General features: G+C 43.7%; 2 protein-coding genes across 5 annotated transcripts in view; both read right to left on the reverse strand.

Moving 5' to 3' along the window:
- LOC121707297 (MICOS complex subunit mic25a-like) overlaps positions 1-15,965 on the reverse strand; it is a 55,701-nt gene extending 39,736 nt beyond the window's left edge. For 3 of the 4 annotated variants that reach the window (XR_006031287.1, XR_006031286.1, XM_042089764.1), the window contains exons 1-6: positions 15,187-15,965; positions 14,240-14,339; positions 14,042-14,093; positions 11,831-11,975; positions 3,409-3,429; positions 6-89 (exon numbers count right to left, since the gene is read on the reverse strand). Coding sequence is in view for 2 of the 4 variants with exons in the window: in XM_042089764.1 (XP_041945698.1) it covers positions 6-89; positions 3,409-3,429; positions 11,831-11,975; positions 14,042-14,093; positions 14,240-14,339; positions 15,187-15,270 (486 nt within the window). In the remaining 2 variants the exon portion in view is untranslated. The remainder of the gene's footprint in view (positions 1-5; positions 90-3,408; positions 3,430-11,830; positions 11,976-14,041; positions 14,094-14,239; positions 14,340-15,186) is intronic. The other variant, XM_042089765.1, reaches the window with a different exon arrangement.
- A 142-nt stretch (positions 15,966-16,107) lies between these two features.
- On the reverse strand, positions 16,108-26,143 carry tpra1 (transmembrane protein, adipocyte asscociated 1). Its single transcript, XM_042089763.1, has 11 exons — positions 25,736-26,143; positions 24,272-24,458; positions 22,227-22,359; positions 21,724-21,810; positions 19,900-19,972; positions 19,677-19,756; positions 19,447-19,557; positions 19,124-19,184; positions 18,866-18,968; positions 18,454-18,534; positions 16,108-17,988 (listed from the first exon to the last, which is right to left on the reverse strand). The coding sequence occupies exons 2-11, from the start codon at positions 24,445-24,447 to the stop codon at positions 17,751-17,753; spliced, it is 1,143 nt and encodes a 380-aa protein (XP_041945697.1). The 5' UTR covers positions 24,448-24,458; positions 25,736-26,143; the 3' UTR covers positions 16,108-17,750.
- Between the last annotated feature and the right edge of the window lie 1,298 nt (positions 26,144-27,441).

The raw sequence follows: 27,441 nt of genomic DNA on the forward strand, positions 1-27,441 counted from the left end.
CTGACCTTCTTCTCCAGTAGCAGCAGCTGCTCTTTGTAGAAGGCAGACAGTTGCTGGAGTTCAGCCTCCTTCTTGTCCAACTGTTTGGCCTTGAAGTGAAGAGAAAAAGAGGGGAGTCAAAAACCTGTCATTCTGTGTGTGTGTGTGTGTGTGTGTGTGAATGAGTGAGTGAGTGAGTGAGAGAGAGTGAGAGAGAGAGAGAGAGAGAAAGAGAGGGATGGTGTGATTGCGTGTGTCTGCATGAGAGAGAACCAGAGTGGTAATAGAAGAGAGGAAAGAGATGGGCAGAAGAGAGAGAGAAAGAGAGAGGGAGAGGGAGAGAGAGAGAGAGAGAGAGAGAGAGAGAGAGAGAGAGAGATAGAGCGAGCGCAAGAGCGCTCACAGGTAAAGGTCACACCATCTGTCCCTTGAAGAAGTTATGTGTTGCCTTCATACAATATTGATGGCCTTATTTCCTGCCAAACACACGCCAGGAGAATAAGGTAATAAAATAAAAAGCACATAATTAATTCAGGAGTGCATGTTTAACCTGACGTGACTGCTTTGCCCGAGAATTATTTGTGGCTTCACTGGCGATATACATGGCAGCCGATCTCAACAAGCTCAATTGAGCTGACACTAAGTGCCAGGCCTTTGGCTGATCTCATGTAGGTAACACACACACACACACACACACACACACACACACACACACACACACACACACACACACACACACACACATAAATTCTGCATCATGAATATGGTGCTTGATAGGTCTCCATTCTGTTCTGCAGTTTTTTATGAGAGGTGCTCTATATGTACATGAATCTATGCTAAGAGGTGCTGAGATGTGAGACATCTTACATACATTTTAGGTCTGATATTGCATGTTTCTAAGCATGTACTATGCTATTGCTATTGTTTAGGTCTGATATTGCATGTTTCTAAGCATGTACCATGCTATTGTCAGCACATATTTTTCAAGATGAGCCCTAACAAATATTTTAGATTCCTGGCTGAATGGCATGGTTAAACTTCAGCAATATTGCCACAAAAATGTTGCTTCCGACATTAGCAATGAGAGGTAAATGATCTGCGCAGGTTGCTTTCAAGCCAGGCACAGAAAAGAGAGCTCATTGCGGCAGCATCAAAGGAGACAGGAGGGTCAGGGACATGACCCATCATTCCTGACATGACCATCATTCCCAACCATCATTCCAAACCAAACTGGAATGGGATGGTTGGGTAAGGACTCATGTTTAAAAAAATGTATGACACCATTATACCCATTATACACACTATAAGACATGTGATTACTGTTACCCTCGAGGCTGTGCTACTTTAATAATGGTACAATTTAGCAGTGATGTTTACAGCTGTAGTTGTTATCTCAAGGTTCTTGCTGCCATGTAATGACTGCAATTTCAGCTATGGCTACTGCAGAGGGGGGAAAGCCATGCGGCTTGTGTTAATAATGATGTTATTTAATAACACTGTGTTATTAATAACGGTGTGCTGTTAGCAGCAGCGATGCTAACAGCGCTAATTGATATCTTGCTGCTATGCAATGGCAGCTATGCTAAAGATGATTACTGCAGCAGGTTGGTGGAGTGTGTGCAGGGTGAACCCTGGATGACGGATACCTGCGACAGGTCAAGGTTGAAGCTGAGGCTGAAGATGGAGCAGCCAGGGTGACGTCAAGCAGCCGCCTGGTGAGAGATGTAGCGCCATGCAGGAGCAAGTGGGAAAAACAAGAGAAAAAATGCAAAGCAAAAATGGAATGAAAAGACACAGCAGAGCACAGGAGGAATAAATGGATGGATGAATGGATGGATGGAAGAAAGGCTGTAGGAGAGAGGGAGAGAGAGAGAGAGAGAGAGAGCAAAAATGGTTATTAAGCATAAGCATAGCAGAGAAGCCCTCGTCAAGCTATTTTGTCACCCAAGAATTAGAAAAGGTCTATCTAACTTGGAAAAAATCCTACGGAAAATCCAGCATCACCATTCTATTAGATGTATTTTCATACTAAATTTGCACATTCCATTAATTTCCATATAATTGTATAATATATATATTTTTTATACATAATATATAATTTTGAAGAAAATCAAATTTTATATTACTTAGAACAATATCTCACATTTATGGATAGGCCAGGCAGACCTTGTTAATTCTCGGGTGACAATTTTGTGAGATTCCAGTGTTAGAGCAGCTTCATAGCAAGAGCAGCGAGCAATTCCTTTAAGTGCACAGACTCATATGAATGGAACAGCAGGAGGCACAGATCAATGATGTTGGTGCCACTCTGATGGTTGTCATGGCATTCACTTGGTTACCATGCCCACCACCACAGGCATGCATGGCGTGCCTGGCCATTCACGGGCTGCTGGACACCGTAAGAATGCACACCTGTGCATTCCAACATGTGCTCCTCCTGAATGTCACCCTGTTATCATGGACCGACTCCATTGTTGTCACGTGAGCACAGGTAGATTATTATGATGTCTTCACCATTATTAAAATGTTAACAACCGTGGAGTGAGCAGGCGAGAGGAGCAACACCTGCGCTGTCACAGACGTCACAGTCACCGATGGAAGGGCTGAAATGCAGGCTCAGGATTATGAGAGGTATATCAGATTAGGGGAAAGGAGGAGGGAAGTTGCTATGTAGAGAGAGAAAGTGCATTTGTGTACATGTGTGTGAGTGTGTGAGTGGGGTGGGGGGGGGGTGTTATAAAAGGATATACATGGCTGCATATCACATGCAGTGTACACCACAGGGGAGCTTTTAGCAGGTGCGAGGACTAGCACACGCATTATCTCACACAATACAATACAACACACACACACAAACACATACACACACAACCACCAAATGTACACAGAAGAAGACAACTATATGCACACATACAAAAGCACATCTTGGTCAAAAGCATCCAACCAAACACAAACACGGTCACACATTTAGCATTACACTCCTCTCTGTCACACACACACACCTGCACTCTTAGCCTCTAAAACACACACATATCCCCCCCCCCACACACACACACACAGCTGCACTCTTAGCCACTAAAACACCCCCCAACACACACACACACACACACACACACACACACACACAGCCTTAAATTACATTCAGTGCAATCATCCCCCTTTTCTTCATTCTGCCAGTGTCTGCAGGCAGGAAGAATCCCCTCAGTTGGCCAGGCAGATGATATGTAATTTTCTAGCTGAATAGCTCTAAAAGTGTTGTGATGTAGGTGTGGTGTGTGTATGTGTGTGTGTGTAAGTGTGAAAATGTGTGTGTGTGTGTGTGTGTGTGTGTGTGTGTGCACTCCCATTCTGTTTTAATGCACAATGAAAACATGACATTTGAATACAGAGAGAGGAAAGTAAGATTAACAGCCAACAGCTTCTGCTTACCCAAGCATCCAATTCTGCAGGCTGGGAAGAGAGTGAGTGAGAGATAGAGAGAAGAGAAGACAGAAAGAAAGAGAGAGAGAGGAAGAGATGTAAAGAGAAAAGGAGAGAAAACAGAAGAGAGTAAAGGTAAAAACAGTCAGTTAAGGTCAGAGAGAGTGAAAGGAAGAAGAAAATGAGAAGGGGGTGAGAGAGAGAGAAAGAAAGAAAGAAAGAAAGAAAGAAAGAAAGAGAGAAAGAAAGAAAGAGAGAGAGAGAGAGAAAGAAAGAGAGAGAGAAAGAAAGAAAGAAAGAAAGAAAGAAAGAGAGAAAGAAAGAGAGAAAGAAAGAAAGAAAGAAAGAAAGAAAGAAAGAAAGAAAGAAAGAAAGAGAGAAAGAAAGAACAAAAGAAAGAAAGAAAGAAAGAAAGAAAGAAAGAGAGAAATAAAGAAAGAAAGAAAGAAAGAAAGAAAGAAAGAAAGAAAGGGAACTTTATAAAAGGGGTGGAAGGTATGGAGAAACAGAAGGGGCCAGCAGGAGAGATGAGAAGAGAGGGATGCCAAGGAGGGGAGATAAAGAGACTTCCGAATCCGAAGCCAGCTGGGAACAGCAGTGAGCAGTTGCCAAAAGAACAGCAAACCAGAGAGGAGAAGAGCCGAGAAAGAAAAGAAAACCTAAAGGCAGGGGAACAGTCGCACACAAAAACGGCAAACCGAAGACATGACGCAGATAAATCAGAGGAGGACAAAAGAACATAAGAACATGAAAACATGAAAACATGAAACATGAGAAAGGAAAAAGTGGATGGAGCCAAGAGAAAAATGTGGTGAAAAGAGGAAAGACACTGGGAGGAGGAAGACAAGGATGACGATGATGAAGATGATGAGGCGTCGATTCATGGGCGCGGGGCGGTTAATGTGGCCAGCGGTACTGGCTTGATTTAGCGTCGATAAAACAGACAGCCGAGATGGAACGGGAGTGTCATTCCTCATGATTAAACAGACACCTCCACCACCTCCACCTCCTCCACCTCCTCCACCACCCTCACATGCTCCTCGGCTGCCTAATAAATAGCAGAGCATAATGTGATCTTCAGCCCGGAGATTTCTCAGCAGACGATAGGGGCCGTGCTAGCCTTATTATCGCCAGCTAATGCCCACAGAGAACTACAGAGAAGGGGAAGAGGAAGAGGAAGGGATGGGGAGATAGAGGGGGAGAGAGAGAAGGAGGGAGGGAGGGATGGGGAGATAGAGGGGGAGAGAGGGAGGGAGGGAGGGAGGGAGGGAGGGATGGGGAGATAGAGGGGGAGAGAGAGAGGGAGGGAGGGAGGGAGGGAGAGAGAGAGGGAGGGAGGGAGGGAGGGAGAGAAGGAGCATCTGCAGTTGTTAGCATAACCAGTGAGCAGGAAAAAAAATGGACAGACTGGCACGCCGCCTTGTTACAGGGCTCGCGGCTAGCGTTCTGTGGAGGAAAAATGGGATCGTTTAACTGTTGGAGTTATGTGTGTGTGTGTGTGTGTGTGTGTGTGTGTGTGTGTGTGTGGGGACAAGGGACGGAGGGTGGTTGGGGGCCTCAACTGCTGCTGCTGGTGCCATTTAGCCACACACGACAGAATCACAATGACATTTCCTCTCTGATTGTGCAATGGGCACATGCTGGACAGGGTCATTCATACTCGCTCCACTCAGACACCCTTCACAGCTGTGTCTTTGCTAAGTGTGATGGAGAACCGCTCCTCACCAATCAACCAGCGAGGGAAGAGCTGTGCAGGGAGACAACAGTGAGGACAGAATGTGTCTGGCTGTCTTTGGGCAGATCCGTTCATTACTTCCTTACTAGTGCCAAGCCCATTAGGGGCTCAGAAATGTTCTTAGAGGCATCCATAATGACCTGAGAACCTGGACACCTATTAGGCATCCATACTGACCTGAGAACCTGGACACCTATTGGGCATCCATACTGACCTGAGAACCTGGACACCTATTTGGCATCCATACTGACCTGAGAACCTGGACACCTATTAGGCATCCATAATGACCTGAGAACCTGGACACCTATTAGGCATCCATAATGACCTGAGAACCTGGACACCTATTGGGCATCCATACTGACCTGAGAACCTGGACACCTATTGGGCATCCATACTGACCTGAGAACCTGGACACCTATTAGGCATCCATAATGACCTGAGAACCTGGACACCTATTGGGCATCCATACTGACCTGAGAACCTGGACACCTATTGGGCATCCATACTGACCTGAGAACCTGGACACCTATTAGGCATCCATAATGACCTGAGAACCTGGACACCTATTAGGCATCCATAATGACCTGAGAACCTGGACAACTATTAGGCATTTATACTGACCTGAGAACCTGGACACCTATTAGGCATCCATACTGCCCTGAGAACCTGGACAAAGATTACGCAACACTCTACTTGAACAATCCGCCTACAGAGACATCAACCAAATCCAAGCCCTAACGTTATTCATAAATTACTGTCAACAGAGTATCAACAGATATTTAGCTCATAATCTAAACATCTGTAGATATTCTATAGGAGACTATTCAAGTAAAGTGCAGAGATAGATAGAGAGGAAAAAAAGACAGAGAGAAAGAAAATGGGAGAATGGGTGAAGTTCAACATTAACTCTTGGGGCCACAATTAACACACTAAATGGGACCAGTCCAATGGGATGAAGTAAATCCAGTGGACATCAGCCCGCTACCAAAACACTGAGACGGTCAGCTGTCCACTCTAGACTCCAGACCTTACAACTGAATCACCTCCACTCTGTCTCTACATGCAGCAGACACTAGGTGGGTTTCCATTGAAAATGTGCAAATTTAAATTACAAAATAAAAAAAAATAATGGAAACAGGTGAATTTCGAAATACAAAATAGTTTGTTTTTACAGCTTTACATATGGTCGTCCTGTACCAATAACTGTCTAGTTTTTTTATGGATGAAATTGAAGTTAAACTGCCAACAACACATCAGATTTTGTGAGACCCATGGTCACATTTACATGGAATAAACATTGTGAGGAAATAAAACCTACATCTTATCACTTTGCATCATTCAGTGGAAATGCCGACCATTAAGTTTTGTGCAAAGCTGTGATGCAAACCCAGCTACTGTCAGCCAGTCTGTCTTACGTGAGGATCTACACCGATCAGACAACAGTATGACCACGGGCAGGTAACTATCAGTGGGTAGGATTTATTAGGCAGTTAAGTGAACATTTTATCCTCAAAGTTGGTGTGTTAGAAACAGGAAAAATGGGCAAATGACTTTGACAAGGGCCAAATTGTGATGGCTAGACGACTGGTCAAAACATCTCCTAAAACTGCAGCTCTTGTGGGGGGTTCCCGGTCTGCAGAAGTCAGTTCCTATCAAAAGTCAAGTCAAGTCAAGTCAAGTTTATTTATATAGCACATTTCATACACAGAGGTCCTTACTACAGGTCAAGGACGTTGGTGTTGAGGTACAGTTTCCGATGGCAACAAAGAAGCTCCTTTCTTGTAGATATGATTTTAGCCAGCTGATAACTATGCCTGTAAATCCAACCCAGTGTTCTAGTCTGTGTAGTAAAATATTGTGATCAACAGTGTCAAATGCTGCACTAAGGTCCAGTAGCACTAGGACTGATGTTTTACCTGAATCTGTGTTGAGGCGTATGTCATTGGAAACTTTAATGAGAGCTGTTTCAGTGCTGTGATTTGCCCGAAAAAAATCAAAAGTGGTCTAAGGAAGGAGAAGTGGTGAAGCAGCAACAGGCCTATGGGCGGCCAAGGCTCATTAATGCAGGTGGGGGACGGAGGTTAGCCCGTGTGGTCTGATCCAACAGGCAAGCTACTGTAACGCTGGTTCTGATAGGCGTCAGAACACACAGTGGACCACAGTTTGTTGTTTATGGGGCTGACCAATCACGGCCCAGTCAGGGTTGCCAATGCTGACCTCTGTCCACTGCCAAAAGCGCCAAAAATGGGTGGTGTACCCCGTTCTGATAATCTGATCGATGTAAACAGGTACTCTGATAGTTGGAGTACATGTCTTCTTTCTGCGCAGGTGTTCCCTTATGTGGAGGACTAATAATGTGTAGTGACGTAGGCCTTCACAAACCAGTTTCCATGGCGCCAATACAACTAAATGATTAAATGCTTGTTCCACGTAAACGCAGATTAAACACAGAACGGTTTATTTTGTGTTCATGTAAACAGTTCAGTTGAAATTTCTCATCAGATTCATTTCAATCTGATTGGCGAAAAAAAATGTCCATGTAAACGCGGCTATAGTTACAGACCATGTACACCCTTTCATGGAAACGGTATTCCTTGATGGTAGTGGTCTCTTTCAGTAGGATAATGTGCCTTGCCATAAAGCAAAAATGGTTCAGGAAAGGTTTGAGGAACACAACAATGAGTTCAAGGTGTTGACTTTGCCTCCAAATGCCCCAAATCTCAATCCAATCGAGCATCTGTGAGCTAGCGCTGGGCAAACAAGTCTGATCCATGGAGGCCCCGCCTCCACCACACAACTTACAGGACTTAAAGGATCGGCTGCTAATGTCTTGTGGTCATAATGTTATGGCTGATCAGTGTGTGTGTGTGTGTGTGTGTGAATGAAAAGGAATAAGGAGCTACATACACATACCAATTATCCTGACTGATTGTGTCAGAGTCATCATTTGTGTGTGAAGACCAGCGCCACTGGATTAAAATCAGTTTTCAGCACTTATCCACTCTGATGGAGGCTTTATCACTTTCACAAGAACCTCCAATCTCCTTCTCTTCCCCTCTTTTTCTATCCCTCTCTCTCCTCATCCCTCTCAAATGTTTTCACTCACTCTCTTTTTCACACTTTTTTTCCCTCCTCACGTTACAAAAAGACATCACCCAAACTTAAACTTACACACACACACACACACACACACACAGAATATAATTGTATTCTAATCTTCACAATCAGCTGCTTGTGCTAAGCACTGCTGGACTGCCCCTCAGATACTCAGCACTCCCTGATAGCAGCCAACGTGTGTGTGTGTGTGTGTGTGCGTGTGTACATGTGTGTGTGTGTGTGTGTGTGCATGTGTGCGCGTGTGTGTGTGTGCACATGTTCGATATGGGAGTGTGAGAAGGAAAGTGGGAGCAAGAACACAGAATGAGAGAGAGAGAGAGGGAGGGAAAGGGAGAGACAGAGAGAGAGAGAGATGGACAGCTGAAGGAGGGATGAGCAGCTGAGCTTCAACAGAAAAAAAGAAAGCTGTTGTGTCTGTGATTACAATTAATGATAAAGGCTGGTTATCAGCAGGCAACTATTCAACACAGGCAGGATTACCACCTCCCCACGGGCCTTATTTACATAGAGAGAGAGAAAGAGAGAGAGAGAGAGAGAGAGAGAGAGCAAAAAGCAAAAAGATGGAGTTTAATGAAGCTCCACCATACACAGGCTTAAAACTACACTCTGGTTGAAGAAGAAATGGAAGAGGATGCGTGTTTATTTTTCAAGCTTCTTCCTTCCACTCTGGCATGCCCGTCAAACGGATCAAAATGCTAATAATGCCGATTTGGAGTACGCCTGATGCCCCCACCAGTGCCCATCAGCATGCACACGCCGACCTGAGAGCAGGCCGTGTGGCAGCCCTGGCCCAGCCTGGGATCCCCTAATAAATATTCCACATCTCCTAACAGGCTGAGCAGCAGACAGTGTTTTCATCATGTCAGCCCCTCCAGTGAGCACAAGTTGGTGCTGACACCATTATGTCGCTAGCAAGCAGGAAGCCGTCTAGTGCTCTGACCTTGCACCACCCTCCCTCTGACACTGCTGCACCACCCTCCCTCTGACACTGCTGCACCCCCCCCCCCCCCCCCCCCCATACCCACAACCGCCCAAAAAACTTGTCTTGACGAGGAGCACTTCTGTTCGCTGTGCTGTTCACCCTAAACATTCTCACTCTCTCTCTCTCTCTCTCTTTCTCCCGCTCTCTCCCTACCTCACTTGCTAGCGCCCCCCCCCCCCCCCCCCCCATCCCCGCTCAGTTCCATGTTCACAGCTAACGAGCAGAGCAGAGCAGAGAGGAGCAACGTGCCAAAAACATTCACTCTGCATTCATTTAAATCTCATCAGCCTGGATTTTCTCCCATTCTCCCTCTCTCTCTCTCTCTCCTGTCTCTCCCACACACACTCTCTCTCTCTCCTGTCTTTCCCACAGACACACACTCTCTCTCTCTCTCTCTCCTTTTGTCCCTATCCCTTTATTCTGTGGCTCTCCTCCCTCACTCTCAATTTCACCGCACTGCTGTTGCCACAGCACAAGCACAGTTACCATATTCTTCAGGTTTCTCCCACCATTACCTCCGAATTCACACCCAAACACACACACACACACACACACACACACACACACACACACACACACACCCCATCAGGTGCTCTCAGTAGCCCACACAGCATTAGTGGAACGCGGGAGGCAACGAACCACTCGAGAAGCTCACAGGATTGAGGGATGTGCTTGGGCTCTAGGGCTCATGGGTGCGGCCCAAAGAACCCACCGACACTCGGCAACATCTCACTCACCTCACTGCACATGTGTGGACTGAGATCTGACTGAGTGGAGGGAGTTTGAGAAGCAGAGAGAGCGGGTGGGAATGAGCAGCAAGGGCAAGCGCAGGGGGGGGGGGAGCAGCGGGTCTTCTACTGGAATCAAAGGCGAGCCCCTTGGCTTTAGCATTCACAGTAGATCCACTATTTCTTTGAGTGTGTTCTGCAGCTGATGAAATATCTTCATCTTGCTGTTACCATTAAAGCAGAATTATGGGACTCTGGCCTCAACGCAGTGATGTAACTACCTAAAAAGCATGCAGAAATCTTAACTCCATCGCTAAAAGCCCAGTTGGCGCTGATAAAAGCTTACAAACATACTAACTGGGCTCCTTTGGCAATACTGTTGCAATGTGTTTCTATGAAGACTTTTCTTTCATGTTTTTTTGCAGGATTTTCCATCCCAGACCAGAAAACTATATAGCTCTTAGCATTGATGGCTAGTGGGAACAACAGGTGTGTAAGTCTGTCCTTCATATACTGAAAATATTCATTTGTAGATCATGCCAAGAGTGTCTTATTGTTTATAAATACATAATTAAGAATGTGTGATGTTGCTTTCACACTGTAGCATGGCTGCCATGACACTAGCCAGCTGTATCATGGTGAAGGCAGCTGCTCATTATGGGCAGGTTGCATGGAGAAGCAAACTGGTGCAGTAGATAACTGCCTCGCCACTGACCCTGCTCAAGTCTTTGGGCCCGCAGTGTGTGTGTGTGTGTGTGTGTGTGTGTAAATGCTGCCATGCAAACAGTAACTCCAGTGATGGATGTCCCTAAGGGTGAGAGCCATCCTCACACCCTCACACCACACACCAGCACGAGGAAGAGACAGGAAGAGCAAGCAAGAGAGAGAGAGAGAGAGAGAGAGAGAGAGAGACAAAAAGGAGAGACAATGAAATATGAAAGTGCAAAGAAAATAGCCTGGGCAAAAGAGAGAGGAGGGAAGGCAGAAGAGAAAAATAGAGGGAAGATCACAAGAGAAAGCGTTAGAAGAACAACTCTGCATCATTTATTGCCGCAGCACACTCCTCCACCAATCAATAGTGATCCATAAAGCTTGTGTTGGACAGGTGGGAGTGCAATAAAAATTATCCTATACCAATGCTGCCATCTGGTGTTGGAGGCATGTCACTGCACAAGATTCTCCTTTCTACGAAACACAAATGGTCTGATTGAATGAACTGATTAAATTGACTTTTGGAAACTTTTGGTTTCATTCTTTCAGTTGTGGTCTCAACCAGATTTCTTCTTATTTTACTTTGTCTCACCACAGCTCATGAAAGATCCAGGCACACAGATACGCACACACAAGCACACACACACACACACAAGCACACACACTTTTGTATATTGACACGCCGTGCATGTAAGGGAATGATGGAGATAATCAAAGAGAGTCACAGGGGCCTCATTACATTCCCACATCATTAAATGTTTTGGTGGACTCAGAAAAGAAGACAACAAGGCAACACGCTCGATACTCATTACTCTCACTTAACACAAAGAAAGAAGGAAGACACGAAAGAAATCAATCAGCAATGAAAGAGAGAGAGAGAGAGAGAGAGAGGGAGGGAGAGAGAGACGCTCAGACGGAGGGAGGGAGTGGAAGAGATGAGACGACCACAACAAATCAATCCTGAGGCAAGAGGACTTTAGTATTGTGCTGCAGACAAAACAACAACATAGTTCAAGATAACAAGCAAGGCCTCACATATATTTAATGAGTTTTGGGGAGAAGAGGTTGAAATTTTAAGAGCTGTATCTGTCTGTGTGAGAGAGTTTGTGTGTGTGTGCACAAAGTTAGTTTGTGTGTGTGTGTGTGTGTGTCACTCACCAGGCTCTGGGCTTTGTCCTGCTCCTCCCTGGTCTTGGAGCGCTCTCTCAGTAGGGCGGCGCTCACGTTCTCCTCGCCAGCGTCCCGCTCCCTGCGAGCAATGCGTGCCAGCTCCTCCTGCACCATGGCCTGCTGCTGCTCGAACCTGACGGACACCGCAAACCCACACAACACTTAACACTTCCTCAACTTCACCGCAAACCCACACAACACTTAACACTTCCTCAACTTCACCGCAAACCCACACAACACGTAACACTTCCTCAACTTCACCGCAAACCCACACAACACTTAAAGCAACACCAAAGAACTTTCCCTCTGTCGCACGCACGCTATTTGTTTATCCAGCACCGGCTTTGCAAATAACAATGTCCACAGACAAGGTAGAATATTTTGCATGACTTAAAAGTATGATGTATTGCGACATCAGATGCAAGTCAAATTTGTAGTTTCTTATGTCTCATTCCATCAAACTACACATCCGCTACCCGATCTGGCAAACTTACATAGTGCGGTTATAGCCGATAGAGGGCCGCGAAGTAAATGCAGAATTGCCATTCACCCTGTTACGAGTTGATGAACCACTGAAATGATTTTGGAAACATTCTTTTAAGGAATAAAAAAACTCTTTGGTGTTGCTTTAACACTTCCTCAACTTCATCGGAAACCCACACAACACCTCCTCAGCCACAACAACACGACACAACACTTCCTCAACTTCATCGCAAACCCACACAACACCTCCTCAGCCTCAACAACACTACACAACACTTCCTCAACCTCATCGCAAAACCACACAACACCTCCTCAGCCTCAACAACACTACACAACACTTCCTCAACCTCATCGCAAAACCACACAACACCTCCTCAGTCTCACAACACCAGGGACTCTGGCAAACCACAGGGCAAGTGTAGCTACACAGATTGGTAGCTATTTGAGAGTCTGATAAGGCTTCATGAGGTTAGACAGCACCATGGATAAGGAGGATGGGACAGAAGGACATGGGATGAATGCAACAGAGCTCGGAGCCTTACTACATCACACCACACCACACCACCACACGGCACACCACACCACCCCACACCACGGCACACCACACAACACCACACTAACACTGCTGCTGATCAGACTTGCCATAACCACTTCAGATTTCACCAAAGCAATGCACTCTACATAAACCACTAAACACTCCAATTTGCCAGAACCACATTACATCTGAGAAATAACAACCACTGGCTACTGTTATACAGGGTTCCCACTCTAAGTGAAATGTAAAATTCCATGACTTTTCCCTGACTTTCCATGACAAAAAAACCCTTAATTTCCATGACCTACTATAATGAAGGGTACAATATACCGACCAAGGATTTCAGAACAGTCACGTAGCATCCAAGAATCTTTTATTTTTTTAGAGCGGGAGATGAATAAATTGCCATTGAATGAACAAAGTTGGACTAACCACAGCTACTCAAGCAAGCAGTAAAGCTAATGACCAGAATACAATTCTGAGTGGAAATATATTTGTATTAATGTATTTTCTTTCTACAAAATACCAGTTAGCGCACTGGAGGGCACAATTCAGAGACAATCTGTTCTGAGAACAGTAAGGCCCTCATCATATACCCAAAACCTGATAAGCGTTGCTTTTGCTGCACACTTGTGCCTCATCGAGCATGTGTCTCTACTGTTACCTTGACTTAAGACTATGTTAAGTGTTTTTTTTGTTTTTTTCCGAGGCAAGAAGGTGAAATTTGGTGTAGTACCTCTTGTGACAAAGGCTACACATGACGAAACTAAATATTGTGGTTGCTCATATTCATGCCTTGAAGTTTTGCACAATGTCAATACTAGACCATGAAAAGCAGTCAAGTATGATTTTTCTTTTATTAATGTGTATACAAGTGTGTTATATCAAATATTATGAAGATCTGAAATTAAGCTATGTTGTAGACACTTCTTCATTAAACAAAAAACACTTACCATCTGACTCAAACTTGCAACTGCAGATGAACATCTGCTGTTAAATCATTTGACCCATTTAAACATTTTCAACTGATATTATATTTTGCTTAGCTATACTTTAAGGGATTAGTTTGTATTACTTTAGACATTAAAGGGATAAGAGTTCTATTCTCATAAGCCAGAGTAAATAATGATATACTATTTAAGTCTTCATCCATTATTATTAGGCCTAGTAATGTAACTCACCTCCTCCGTAGTTCCTCTTGCATTTGAGCAGCGGTTGGTCCTGGCGGAGGCCCTGTGGACACCAGTCATTCTAGTCAGTAACGTAGGCTAGGCCATTGCTGCAGCAAAGTTTTTTGCAGGATTTTTGCAGGAACGACTTTCATAGCGAAATGTGACAAATGAAAAAGTGCAAATAGCTGTAGAGATGTGTAGTCGTACCCGGGCTGTCAGGTTTGCGGCTCTCGGGTTTCGGCGGCTTAATTCCAGGCGCCGGGGCGGGCTCCGGGTCCCGCATCCTTTGCAGGACATCTTCGGAAAGCTGATATAGACAGACAGGTTTCATTAAATAAGTATACGCACGTTCGGCGCACTTGACATAACTCTTCAATGTACAGCTGGCCAGTTCCCCACTTGAGTCTGGGGTCGGATAAGGACAGTCTGGCAGTGAGGTCAGCCAACCCATTATTATTGCACAGGGGACGAAGCTAGAAGGCTGGGACCTGTTGTTCACGTGTACGTAAGTGAATGCGGGGCAACTGAGTGTGGGGCAGTGAAGACTCGAGTTATTCCTTTACGAAGACAAATAAGACCAAATGTACGGGAGAATAAGAAAGCCTCACCGAACACTGAATAATACACCTTAAAAAATACGTTTATTATGGTCAATGATCAGTCAAGCTAATAGTTTACAGTGCAAAGAAATGTCAAGTGACATGTAACGTTAACATGACCTTGCTGTGTAGTGCCCCGAAACACCGACAGATTAACATTCCTAAACAGCATGTGATCCAGTATCCGTCCTGGAGTGAAACCACATAAGTCAAGACAACCATGAGCATAGACTCCGTAAAATACAATTCATTTCACCGAGTGATAATTTATTTTAATAGCTTCTGGTGAGGCCTGCTGCTTACCAGCAGAACGTCCGTGGGGTACACATTGCCGCGTAGCGGCTTGAAGCGTCTCTACCAGTTCATTTGAGGACAGACATTATTAGCATGCTAGTCTGGCAGCGGACGTTGTCATACACTTTCATTATCATTTAAATTAACCCAGCAGAACTACTAAATATAATTCCATAAAAGAGGAAGGGGAAATTAGTTACGTGACTCAGCCTCAACTTGGCTGAACTCTGTCATTTACAAGCACCCGAGGCTTGGAGTTACCTTGATTCCTTGCAGTACTGTCACTTTTTCCTCCTCGTCCAGACCGAATGACACTTTCCTGGTCGTGCTCTCACGGCCTCCCATGTCCGTTGATATGCACAGCAAACAAGCTGCCGCCGGTGAAATAGGCAGTCTGTTAATTTGAAATTAAAAATATGGTCGTTCTGTAGGAGCGACCGCGTCGTTGGGTGCTATTCGGCGGTCAACTCTTGAAAAGGTCACTTTTTGGTACGGGACAGTATACTCGACGCGTATAGGCTGATAAAATAATGGAAACCCAATTGCATTTTTTCTAGTATCACATGCTCAAAGAGGAACCTGGGAACTGTAGTTTCCCTTCGATGTTCAATCATCCCGTTCGTTGCTTAGTATTATTTTTAATCAGACTGCATTCAAACAAGAGACAAGTGCTTTTTCGAAGGGACATGAAACACAAAATGATTGTTTTCCGGTATACGGCTAAGCATCAGTGAATTGGGAGGAAAAAATGCAGTTCCGCCAACTACCAGTAGAGGTCCTTGTCTTTACAAGAATAAATAGGCTCCAAAAACAAGAAAATATTAACAAAATTATACATAATTTATATTGTCAGATAAGAAAAAATATTGAGTATGCTATAATTCGTTGAGCAAAATTAAAACTGATCAGTGAAAAGAGAAGAAAATTATTGAATCAAGTATAGATGAGCTATATCCACACGCCACACCCAAAATCTAATATAATCTTGCAGGGAGAACATGCATGGATGAATGCTGTGAAATCATCAAAGTTAATTCAATATTGTAACACCTTGGTTTTGAAAACAAACGTTTCAATAGAGTAGACTGCAACATCTGCATCCCAACACAAAATCTACTTAACTGCAGTGGATGTTATTAAATGGGAGAACACAATCAGGAAAAACAAAACATTACAAACACATTTTGTTTTCCCCCAATCACATCTTGGGCAAATCTATGTTTTATGAATGGGGAAAAAAACAGATGTTTCACCCACAACATTCAAAATATATACATTATTTGGTCACAAAAATACCCCTCTATTTTTTCTGTAAAGTGAAACAATTGAATACAACATTTGAGATACATTAAATATAAAATTAATTGGGGGTTATTAGCAGGCTACATCCTTAGTAACCATCAGAGCTGATGACATGTTTGTGAGATCTAAAACAGGCAGTGCCGATGTGATTCTTGCTAGGCTTACAAGTAAGAGATCACTTAGTAAAATAAATAAATATTGCCAATTTAAAAGCCTAGAGACACACAACCATTACATAGGGGAGAGTCCTCCCTGGAATTTGATGTCACCTGTTCCTCTTACTTTAATGAAGGGTCAAGAGTTTCGTCCTTTTCTCCAGACAGGACAAGGCTCATAGGTCTGAAAGGTGAAAGAGGGTTTGAGCTTAAGCACTCAACCCAGATTATACTGAATTGTGGATGCAGTTCAACAAGAACACAGGAAGTATATGAACTCACAAACCCATTCACTTTACAGTTCAAACAGTAGCATTGGTTGGCATTGGCAAAGTACCTAAATACTACTAGTCATATGTTCAGGCTTAATTCTGAGAACAGGGAGCAGTGTCTTAAGATCAGTAGATAGTTACTGCAAAGGCAAGTCAATACTGGTGTGAACAGACATATCTGTTTCTGGGGGGACTATTTTTCAGCAGTAGGAGTTACCACTGGGATCTCTGACTGTCAGTCACAAGCAAGCAGGACACCATGCTAGCATACTAGCTGCAGAGGGATGAGCACTGGCGCTACAGATATGGACCTAGGTAAGAGAATGTGTGTGTGTGTGTGTGTGTGTGTATACGTGTCTCACAGTTTCAGTGTGCAACGTCATTCAGGAAAGGTTCCCTCTGATCGCCCAAGATTTGGCCGGACCAGAGAGGCAGACTACAGAGACATAACACTACATGACTCCTATCAGTCTACAGTCACAAGGCAGCAGCAGAAGATCAAAGACATCCCAGCATGGACTAACTAACAAAATAAACAAACAACAGGTAGTACGAACGCAACATCAAATTAAAATTTGACTTATGCAAAGCTTGCATAAACATACAAAAGCTTGCCTGTGACAGGGGAAAGAAAAAAAAAAATGTGCATAAATACATCTACAGGCCAAAATAAAAGGATGCAATACTTTAAGGTAGTAGTGGACATCAATCACAATCAGCCTCTTGGCTTGGTATGCATCAGTGGAGCTCTCAATGCTACAGGGAGACATCAGAGTGAGGGCAGACTGCCAAAGAATTCTTGCCCTGGAGCAGCGAGCATCACACACACACACACGCCACGTATACCTGTGTCCCTTTGTCCTCCCCTGTTTCTGCCTCTCCACGAAAAGAGAGGGAGGAGCGCTCTGCTACTCTCCTGATCTCTCTCCTCTCCCTGTCTGTGCTGTGCTGTGCTGTGCTGCTCAGTCCTTTTGGTTCCCCTCCCTCCTGCCTACTATCGCTCTTTTTTTCTCCTCCTCCCCCTCCTCCTCCTCCTCTTCCTCCTCCTCTCTCTTGCTTCTCGCTCTTTCCATGTCCATCACCCGTCGTCTCCTTCTTAGGCATTGATCGCCCTCCAGCGGTCACTGTCGATGCTATTGATGCTGCCCACACCATAGGGCCCGGAGGCCACGTCGTCCAGGTAGGCCCCGGAGCCGTCGATCTGGGTGCTGGAGAAGGAGCTGTGGTCCAGGTCCTTGCGGCCCATCCCTGCCGAGGTGTGGGGCAAGTGCACGTCCGTCTCGTCCGGCTCGTCGATCTGAGACTTGTAGGAGAAGAGGATCTTGGGTTCGGAGCTGAGGGCAGACAAGAGAGGATAGATTGGCAAATTATAAAATAAATGAATTAATTGAAAATAAATTATAAATACATTAATAAAAACACAAGATTAAGACTGACAGACATCAATCCACATGAGAGATGCACATCGATTAGTCAGTTATAGGCAATGCATTGGAAACGAGACACCAAATATAGCCAGACATTTCTTATATCAAAGTATATTGTTAACATGTAACTGAAACAAATTCCAATACTTCTAGGTTAATAGATGCTGGCTTTCAAGTTTTAATTTGGCAGCTTTGGCTCTGCAGATACAAAAGTCTTGCTTCACAGCGAAGACAGATGTTTGTCTAATGCCAGAGCGATGAGCTATGATCTCGCTCCGATCCAATATCCCTTCATTTATTGCCAGCCCAATCTGCTGACAGACTGCGGTTAGCGATGTCTGCGGGAGGCAGGCGGCCTCGCCCACAACGTACCCGAAGAAGCCTTTGAGGAATGCCACGTAGATGAGCGGAGCAAACACGGAGAAGTAGAGGAACGTCGTCACGTCAACACAGCTGCCCAGAAAAAAGAGAGAGACAGAATCCAATAAGCCTTCAATAAGACATGAGCTGATTTATAGTAGCAAAACAGAAATAGACGACACGGGAGGGGGGAGGGGGAGAGACAGTCGAGCCGGACAGATTGAAATGTAGGGCCTCAGGTAAAAGTGAAAGTGCTCACACAAAAGATATATTTCTGCCCTGACAAGGTTTAGATGAGCTATGAACCTGCTGTCCTGCTTGCGCTCATAAATACAAACACAAGCGTTTCAAGGTCCACTACTCGCCAGGTCTTATCCAGGATCTATGAGGCACAATTATAGATACAGCGAGCGTAATGACTTACCAGAGGCCTTCAATGATGTCTGCACACAGCAGGGCACTACCAAGCCCCTGGACCAGGTTGAGGGCAGCCAAAATGCCAGCGTACACATAGAAACTCTTCTTGGCTGAGTACAAGAGAAAAGGAAAGAGGCTGATGAGGACATTTTAGGCTGGAGCCTCTTGGATGAGTGTCAGCCAACTGATGAGTCAAGATACTGATTTACAAAACTGTCTGTCTACACACACACACACACACAATGTATTTTACACTCATACTCACATGGTAGGTATATCCTCTCCCTGATCGAGGTTTTGGGAAGGATGACTATAAGAGAATAAATCTAAGGAACAAAGAAATTAGAATAAGCTTTAAAAGGGGCATGTACAACCAAGCCTACATACCACCTCAATACTACTAGTGTTAAAAAGGGGCTTGTACAACCAAGCCTACATACAAACTCAATACTACTAGTGTTACAAAGGGGCTTGTATAACCAAGCCTACAGACAAAGTCAATACTACTAGTGTTAAAAAGGGGCTTTTATAACCAAGCCTACAGACAAACTCAATACTACTAATGTTTGCTTGACACTGGGTAATTACCAGGAAGAAGAAGCAGGAACTGGCCAACCAAAAGTGACGTCCTCCATGGCCATAAATGTTGAAGTCTTCAGCTGAGAGATGTTCATCTGGATAAAGAATCTCCAAAGTTCCCTATGGGCCAACAAGTTATATACATTTTTACACTTTTTATTTAAACCAATATGTTTATTGATGGCAAGTATTACAGTTGGCAATATTTGGAGGGGGTTAGTCTGAGTGTCTGGCTTTACCTGTGTGATGGAATAACCCAACGCCAGCACCGCAGTGATGGCTAATACACGTTTGATACTTGATTTACTTTCAAGATGACCTGGAAACAAAACAGTAGCCAAAAAATAAATTAAAAAAAGTTTGTTTACATATTAGAGTCCACATAATTCTGACAACTTCAACTCTAAAAATATATTCCTTAAAAAAAACATTCCACTCTAAATGGAAGGACTCCAGACCTACCAAATGCCAGTCCTAATATGATTACACTGAGCTCGATGGCCAGGAGGAAGAAGCGTGTTATCTCCCACAGCACCTGTGAGGAAGCACAGCAAACGCGTCCGCTCAGACAGAGCAGTTCATTTCAACATGTTCTCACTGGACCATGTAGAGATTGCAGCCTGGGTCCTTCACCCACCCTTCCCCACACGTCTGTGCAGTGAGTTTTCAAAAAGCACTAAATGAGGCTAGCCAACAGCATGACAATCTTCCAATGACTCATTCTGCCGTTAAGAACTGTGTAATGCTTGTTCGGATCCAGGCCAGCACAGCCCTGACAGCTCAGCAGATGCGGCGAATAATTTCACAGATGTTTTCAATACGCCGACATGTGGGTGAGCCCCTCCCTTCCAGAACGGCAGAAGGGCAGCCAAACAATCCGCATGTGATGCATTTATTGATGACAATTCAAGTGCAATCACCGTTGCCAAAACAACAATCTTGGACAAGTCAGCAAATTGAACTGCAAAAAATAAGCAAGTCAGCACTATGACCAGAGGGGTATTTCACAAAACCTAGATAAGGGATTAAGACGGGATTTTTAGGTTATCCTGGATGAATTTAGCCTTGACTTGGTTTCACAAGAGAGATGGCACATAAGTTACCATGGGGATTTATTCTCTGCACCTAGCCTGGTCCCGACCAGGCTAACAGCCAAGCTAAGTTAATTCTAATAGTAATTATGTCGTCTTATTGGTTCAGCTAGCTGTCATTCACATCAGACCTCTGTGCTAATTTTTAAGGAGCTTTATTCCATTTATAAACTATTTGCTAAATGTATTTGCTCGCAAAACAAAACAGATAGTCTGCCTACTACCATATGGTTATTATTTTAATTGTGATAGCCTTATAATTATTAACATAGGCCTAGGTACTCATTGTTTGCTTATTTTATTGATAGACGTTTGATGAGTAGCCTACTGTAGTTGTAGGGGCAAGTTTTCGAAGGTATTTTCAACTATAATATTAAGGTATATCATACTATGTGCATATTTGCAGTGGCAAGCGCTTTCTTAATGACGTTGCGTGCCGAGACAAGGAAGCACTCACACGTGGGTGCATACATAAATTTGCATTTAGTTGGTCTACCACGCCTACTCCTGCTGTTTTACAGAAATAGCTGTGATTCCCCATTCCACAAAGGACAACTTTACTTCATTGTTAGTCTATGTCAAAAGCGGTTGTTCACTTTGTGTGAATGACGCTATTTTCCGCGTCTTTTTTATTCCAACCGTGGGCACTTTGGAGCAGAAACGAGAACGCGCACACATCCTGATTTACTTATACCTGGCTTGACATAGTCGCTCCTACTTATCCTGGATTGGCATTAGTGAAACGAGTTGAGCTAGGATGACCAGACAACGCTATGTCAAACCTCGCTTTATCACTTATCTTGGATGTCTTAATTCTGCCTTTGTGAAATACCCCTCAGGGTTTTTCTCTCTCTCACTTTCGGCTCATACACACAGTTGCCATTGGGTGTTCCCGACGGTAGCTATGCAAATGACTTAAGGTATAACTGTAATTTGATTAGCTGGTGCCGTCTGTTGTTCGCTTGTTCGTAATTTGATTGGCTGGTGCCGTCCGTTGGTGCAGCAACAGCTGAAGTTCTCAACGCGAGCGACACGACGGACCGACAATTCAGTTCGGCAACGGATGACGTTAAGCCCATGTAAAGTGAGCGGGATTCGTCTCCAGCACTGCAACGCACGCAACTGTGTGTATGAGCCGTTAGACCAGTAAAACAATGCTGCTCCAGACCCAGTGTTCGTGTGTAGATGCCCTTACCTTGTCAATGATAGTGGCTGCGCTGGACGCGCTCACAGTCATTGACACTATCGCACGGGTGATGCCAACTGCTGCTACTACGAACACCTAGGGGAAAAAACAAGAATCCAAAAGGATTAAAAGGACTCTAAAATGAAATGTTTCGGGAATATTCAAAAGTATCCACAAATGAAGTCCACAGAGTGGATCCTGCTCCCAAACTGATTTAATGGTTCATGTGGTGATAAAATACTGTGCCATTAAATCAATGTGGGAACAGCATCCACTGTGCCAACTCTATGCTTTTTCCATTTGTCAAATGTTTTGGTCCAGTACCTAGAAATAACTTCTACCTAGATGTGTGTGCCTTTTCTTTTTAACTTCCCCAAAAACTACACGGTACTCAACTCACAAATACTCAGCTGTTGGTCTCTAGTATCTACATCAAATCTACAAAGGAACCAACCTTCGTACAGTGTGTAACAACACGTCGGGGCTGACTGCATGGATGGACACCGACTCACCAGAATGTAGAAGGTGATGAAGATGGGGCTGGAGGAGAGGCGGATCTTGGCGCGTGCTGACGGAAGCTTCCAGAGCAGGAACATGAAGAAGGCCACATTAGGGATCAGAAGCAACAGATCCCAAAAGCGCACTCTGTAGGGGGGGGATTGTTTCATGTCATCCAGGGACTTTCCACATATTAGTAGACAAAAGCCACCCATTGCGTTTAATATCATGGTGCAGTATGACGTTTAATCACAACGCTACAACACTATTGTTTGTATTGTTTGTGTGTATATGTGTGCTTGTGTGTGTGTGTGTGTGTGTAGTGGTTAAGAAGCTGGGCTAGCGTACAGTAGCCTGAAAGTTGTCGGTTCAATTCCCGGCTTCCACCGTTGTGCCTTTGAGCAAGGCACATAACCCCAAGTTGCTCCGGGGACAATGTGATCCCTTGTTATATAGCTGACATATGTAAGTCACTTTGGTCAAGAAGTGTCTGCTAAATGTAAATGTAAATGTAATGTAATGAAATGTATGCCTTTGTGTGCGTGTATGTTTATGTGCCTGTGTGTGTCTTTATGTGTGTGTGTCTTCATGTGTGTGTGTGTGTGTTTGTGCGTGTGGGTGTGTTTATGTATGTGCGTGTGGGTGGGTGCATGTGAGTGTGTACATTTTAATTTCATCAGGCAACCCTTCGCTAAACACCACCATCTGCAGGCCGATTTGTGTAGTCACTAAATGTACACATAAATGCATTTATTGTATGGCCCCCCATGAACGGAATTCCACGAAACTGACCGTGCTTTCAGAGGGTGTCATACTAATCCTACAGGTCAGATTTCATGCAGTTCTGAACACGTCAGCCAAAGATACCGGCGATTACAGAGCCACAGTTTTGCTTTTTCATTTTTAACGCTATATGGCGTAAATCAGTGGTTCTTAAACTAGGGGTCAGGAACCCCGGGGGGGGGGGGGGGGGGGGGGGGGTCACCAAAAATATGGGAGGGTCGCAAAATGATTCTTCTAAACATTTTTAGACAAACATGTTTAAGAGCTGGGACATTCAGTAGCCATATATGTAGGCATACAATTCACAGTGTTTCCATAATGTTCTCCGAAAGTGGATGCTCTGTTTATGAAAATCTCTACTTGCGATGACTAGCTCGAAGATGTGTGAGCTTACCAGTGAAAGAACACAATGCAGCCTTCTTCTGCCACAGGAGCGCCAGTTATACATTGATTGACTGCTAGTTATCCATTGGAAAATAATTAATCAGATTGTTAAAGGCTGCCATTAACAGTACCTTTGGTGCTGACAGTCTAGCTATGAGAGAACACATTTAGTTTTTGCCGGTTGGAGGGAAGGGGGTCGCGGGACTTGGCCTTTCGGGGGTCCAGTCCAACAGATCAAAACAAAAATCTGTTTCTGTGTCATCCTAGTGGGGCTACATGCCCACCAAGTTTCATGCAGCCCGGTCTTTCAGTGTCCCGGGAATCGTTGACACAAAATTACTGAGAAAAAAAAATCCGGAAGAAAAAAAAAACTCTGACTAAATCTATATGACCGCTATGCTAGCTACAGTCATAATAATATGGCATCTTTTGACAAGAGGGACAGTTAGTGACACCGTAAAGGGACTAAATATCACCCTGTTCTGGGAATTAACAAGTCAGGTGATAAGTAATCAGCTGTGAGAATATTAAAAGGAGAGGGTAAAAAGGGGAAGAAAGACTTTTCACACGAACGAAATGTAACCGGTACTTTCTGTTTTACAGTCTCACTGGTTGTAGCATGTTGTGTTGAAGCGTAGAAGCATCACACTATATGGAAATGACAAGGACAGGCCAGTACATTACACACAGTTGGAACAGAATACATGCAGGGCTGGTTGTCCTTTCCTATTCCAACTCCACTTCATGTCAACGCTCCATAGTAGTATGGAGACAAAAAAGCAGTAGTAACCTCAAGTCTAACAGCCCTTGGGTCCATCTTTGTTGATTATATTCACACAGATATAAATGTGCTTATGTTGAATGCATGAATCATCAGGAAGGCCAAGTTTACCTCGAGTTGCCGATGTCTTCATAAAGAACCTGAAGGCATTTGTGCGGTTTGGTGATGTTTGTCTCGGACCCTGAGGGCCAGGTGGGAGCCACTGAGGTGTTCTCAGGGGTTGGGATGAAAGTGACATTGTCATACACGGCAAATCTCACCGCCTCTGCACCGGTGTCCAGCATCATTCACCCAAGGCCTAGACAGAAGAGGTCACTGTGGTGAGCGCTACTCAGCAAAAGGTAGTCAGTCACACAGACCACAACTTCAGGCCACATAGACCACAGGTTGTTTACCACTCAAAATGCAGAGCGAAGCTTTGGTGCCGCCTTTAAAATTCTTAAACTTTGTTAATTATTATGGGCCATTGGGCCCATAATAATTAACAAAGTTTAAGAATTTATTTATGTTTGTAACAAAATATTTATTTATTTTTGTTGTAACAAAAACGACATTGGAAGCGCACTAAAATACAGGAAAACAAGTAAAGTAATAAGCAAGCGGTTGTTAGCGAGTGAGGGCGCACACTCGTGGCACTGCCAGTTAATTTGACTTTTTGCCTACGAGGAAATAATGCAAAACTACATATCGTGTAGAAAATATATGAAAGGTCAGCAAAAAACAGCACTAAATTCAGCACCGTGACCATCAACGATAGTAACTCTATTATAACCGCAGCAAATATCTCTCTGAATCTATCTGACCATCGACGGACTAGAACTAGCACTAGAAGGCAGAGTAACATATGTATACGTTCGTTGGCCGACGACAAGCTAGCTAGCTTGAGATTGTAACGCTAAATTAATGTTACATAATCAAATGTAAGCTAACCGCTAATCTATGATAACGTTATCTGTGTATCAAACGTCAGCTAGCTGGTTCTAACATGTGACTGAACATAATGTTACCACTAAAAACAACTGATCATATGTTGGCGTTAGCTTGCTTCAAAAGCTAACTGCACAGCTGTAACGTGACTATGTATAACGTTAACCGACATGAATGTTGACCCAAAGCTCTTATTTTACCATGCATGCTGCATTCAAAATAACCTTCACTTGGTGACCAACACGTTAGAAGCTATGCTAGATAACTCTGACATCCCAATCATATTATAAATATTATATATATATATAATTATAAATATTAATGTTAACGTTACTACAACATTGAGGTATTGTTAACTTAACTTTGTTGTCGGTTGTTGTAACTAACGTTACTCGGTAACGTTAAGGTTCAGTTAGACACCTAGCTAATGAACATTTTGTAATTGTAGCTTGTTGGTGGCAGGTATTAAGCTTGCTTTCTGTTTTAGTTACTTAGCTGACTAGCTAACGTCATACAGTAAGTCAACGTTAACACTGCTAACGTGGGCTAGCCATCTAACTGGCTAGCTAGATCAAGATAACGCACAGCAAAGTCAGAAACATACTAGCATTAGCTTGTATCGTTTAAAAAACACAATGGGTCACTTACCTTGCAGTCTGATGGACTAAACGGTCCTTGCCTTGTGATGTAGTTCAGGGGCAAATCTTTTCCGCAGCTCTGACAGCCGATGTAAACGCAAGCGACATAGCAGTTTCTTGTTTCTGTTCCGCTGTTTACAGCAGAAATGGACAAAACAAAACAACGATCCAGCAGTGTTCAATAGCTCAATAAATTCCCCAGTCACCTGACTGCCTGAGAAATATCCAGGCACCGCCTTCCTCTTACAACATCAATGTTACAGCCTTGTGTGTGAGTACTTGTGCTGTGTGGGTCCAATATACGCAGAATGCTAAAATGGAAAACATACTCTTGGGGAATTCCATACCAAATCACAAAGGCTGCTCAAACCACCTACCAAAACAAACAGATTTTAACATTAGCATTTCTCGTCAAATGGCCTAGCAGCCTGCAGCAACGTAGTTGCAAAGGATCATGGTACTTGTAGTGGTACATGTACCACCTTGTAGTGGTACCCTCTAGGCTACTGGTAAATTCAGACAAGCTGTCAACAAAATAGCATTATCAGCCCCAGAGATGGTAAAATTAGGCTACAGACTTTCCATCAAAGATCTTAGAGCAGAGCTCTAGCTTAGAGCTTGGATCTTTGCTTTCCATACTCAAGTAGAAGTAGAGATAATCCCCACTGCACTGCAACTCCACTGCAACAAGCCTTAACCCGTTTAATCACAATGGTCACAACCGTACAAAAAATCTTGCTCCTGTGCCTCTAAAACTGTTACTGGATGAATTATCAATACATTTCTCCCAATAATAGAAACCTGAAAGGGTCTCAGTTAAATATGTGCAGTGCCAAATTTGTAGTGTAATTTGTCACATGGCCAGAGCTGCTTATGTTTTGGTTGCACCCTGACCAGAAAATGTCCACCCAAAAGCTCCCAAACTAAAGCTTAGAAAAGTATGTTTATGTAAACATAGGACAAAGAATTTTGGACCACATCATCTTTAAGGTGTCTAGTATGGAGGGATGCAATTGAAATATATGAACTTTGTTCAGCGTTCTCATAGCATGAGTGAACATGATGACGTAAACATAATGACGAGTGAACATAATTTCCACTAAATTCCATTCAGAGATGATATGGGGACATTGTCCCAGGTCTTTACTTTTAAATTTGTATCACATGGCATTTCTCAAAGGCCAGGCCTTTGGAGCATAGGGACCAGGTAACATAGGTGTAGGCCTACTTCATTTAGTGACCTTAACAATACCACTGAGCAAAGGAGACCAATTGCTGGTCCAATGGAAAGGCAATTAATGGCATTGGAAATATGGCAGTAGACTTGCAGGACAATCTGTTGTGTAATTAATACATTAATTAAATAAAGAATTATAAAATTAAATAATACAACAATAAACAAACAAACAAACAGACAAACAACTTCACTTTTTGTAACATTTGTGGTTGCTGTTGTATTGTAGGGTGGTGTTGTTTACACTAGTCATAATAGTGTGATATAATGCCTTTTCTATATAAAAATCGGCACACTTATAATATAATAGAGAATTGCAGAGGCAATGTTGAGTATTGTATTGTGATACAAAATTAAAAGTAAAGAACAGATCTGGGACAATGTCCCCTTATCATCTCTGACTGGAATTTATTGAAAATTAGATGATTGCACAATGAAATGTGTGAAAATCCCTAAAACCGGACTATGTTGTTTCCCAACGG

The sequence above is a fragment of the Alosa sapidissima genome, chromosome 4, assembly GCF_018492685.1.
Source record: "Alosa sapidissima isolate fAloSap1 chromosome 4, fAloSap1.pri, whole genome shotgun sequence".
Lineage (NCBI taxonomy): Eukaryota > Metazoa > Chordata > Actinopteri > Clupeiformes > Clupeidae > Alosa > Alosa sapidissima.

Coding starts and splice junctions, on each gene's coding strand:
- tpra1 (XM_042089763.1), bottom strand. CDS start 24,447: ATGATGCTGGACACCGGTGCAGAGGCGGTGAGATTTGCCGTGTATGAC. Junction 18,969..19,123: donor GGAGAGGATATACCTACCAT/GTGAGTATGAGT, acceptor TCTTGTACTCAG/CCAAGAAGAGTTTCTATGTG. Junction 17,989..18,453: donor TTCCTCAAAGGCTTCTTCGG/GTACGTTGTGGG, acceptor GTCTGCCCTCAG/CTCCGAACCCAAGATCCTCT.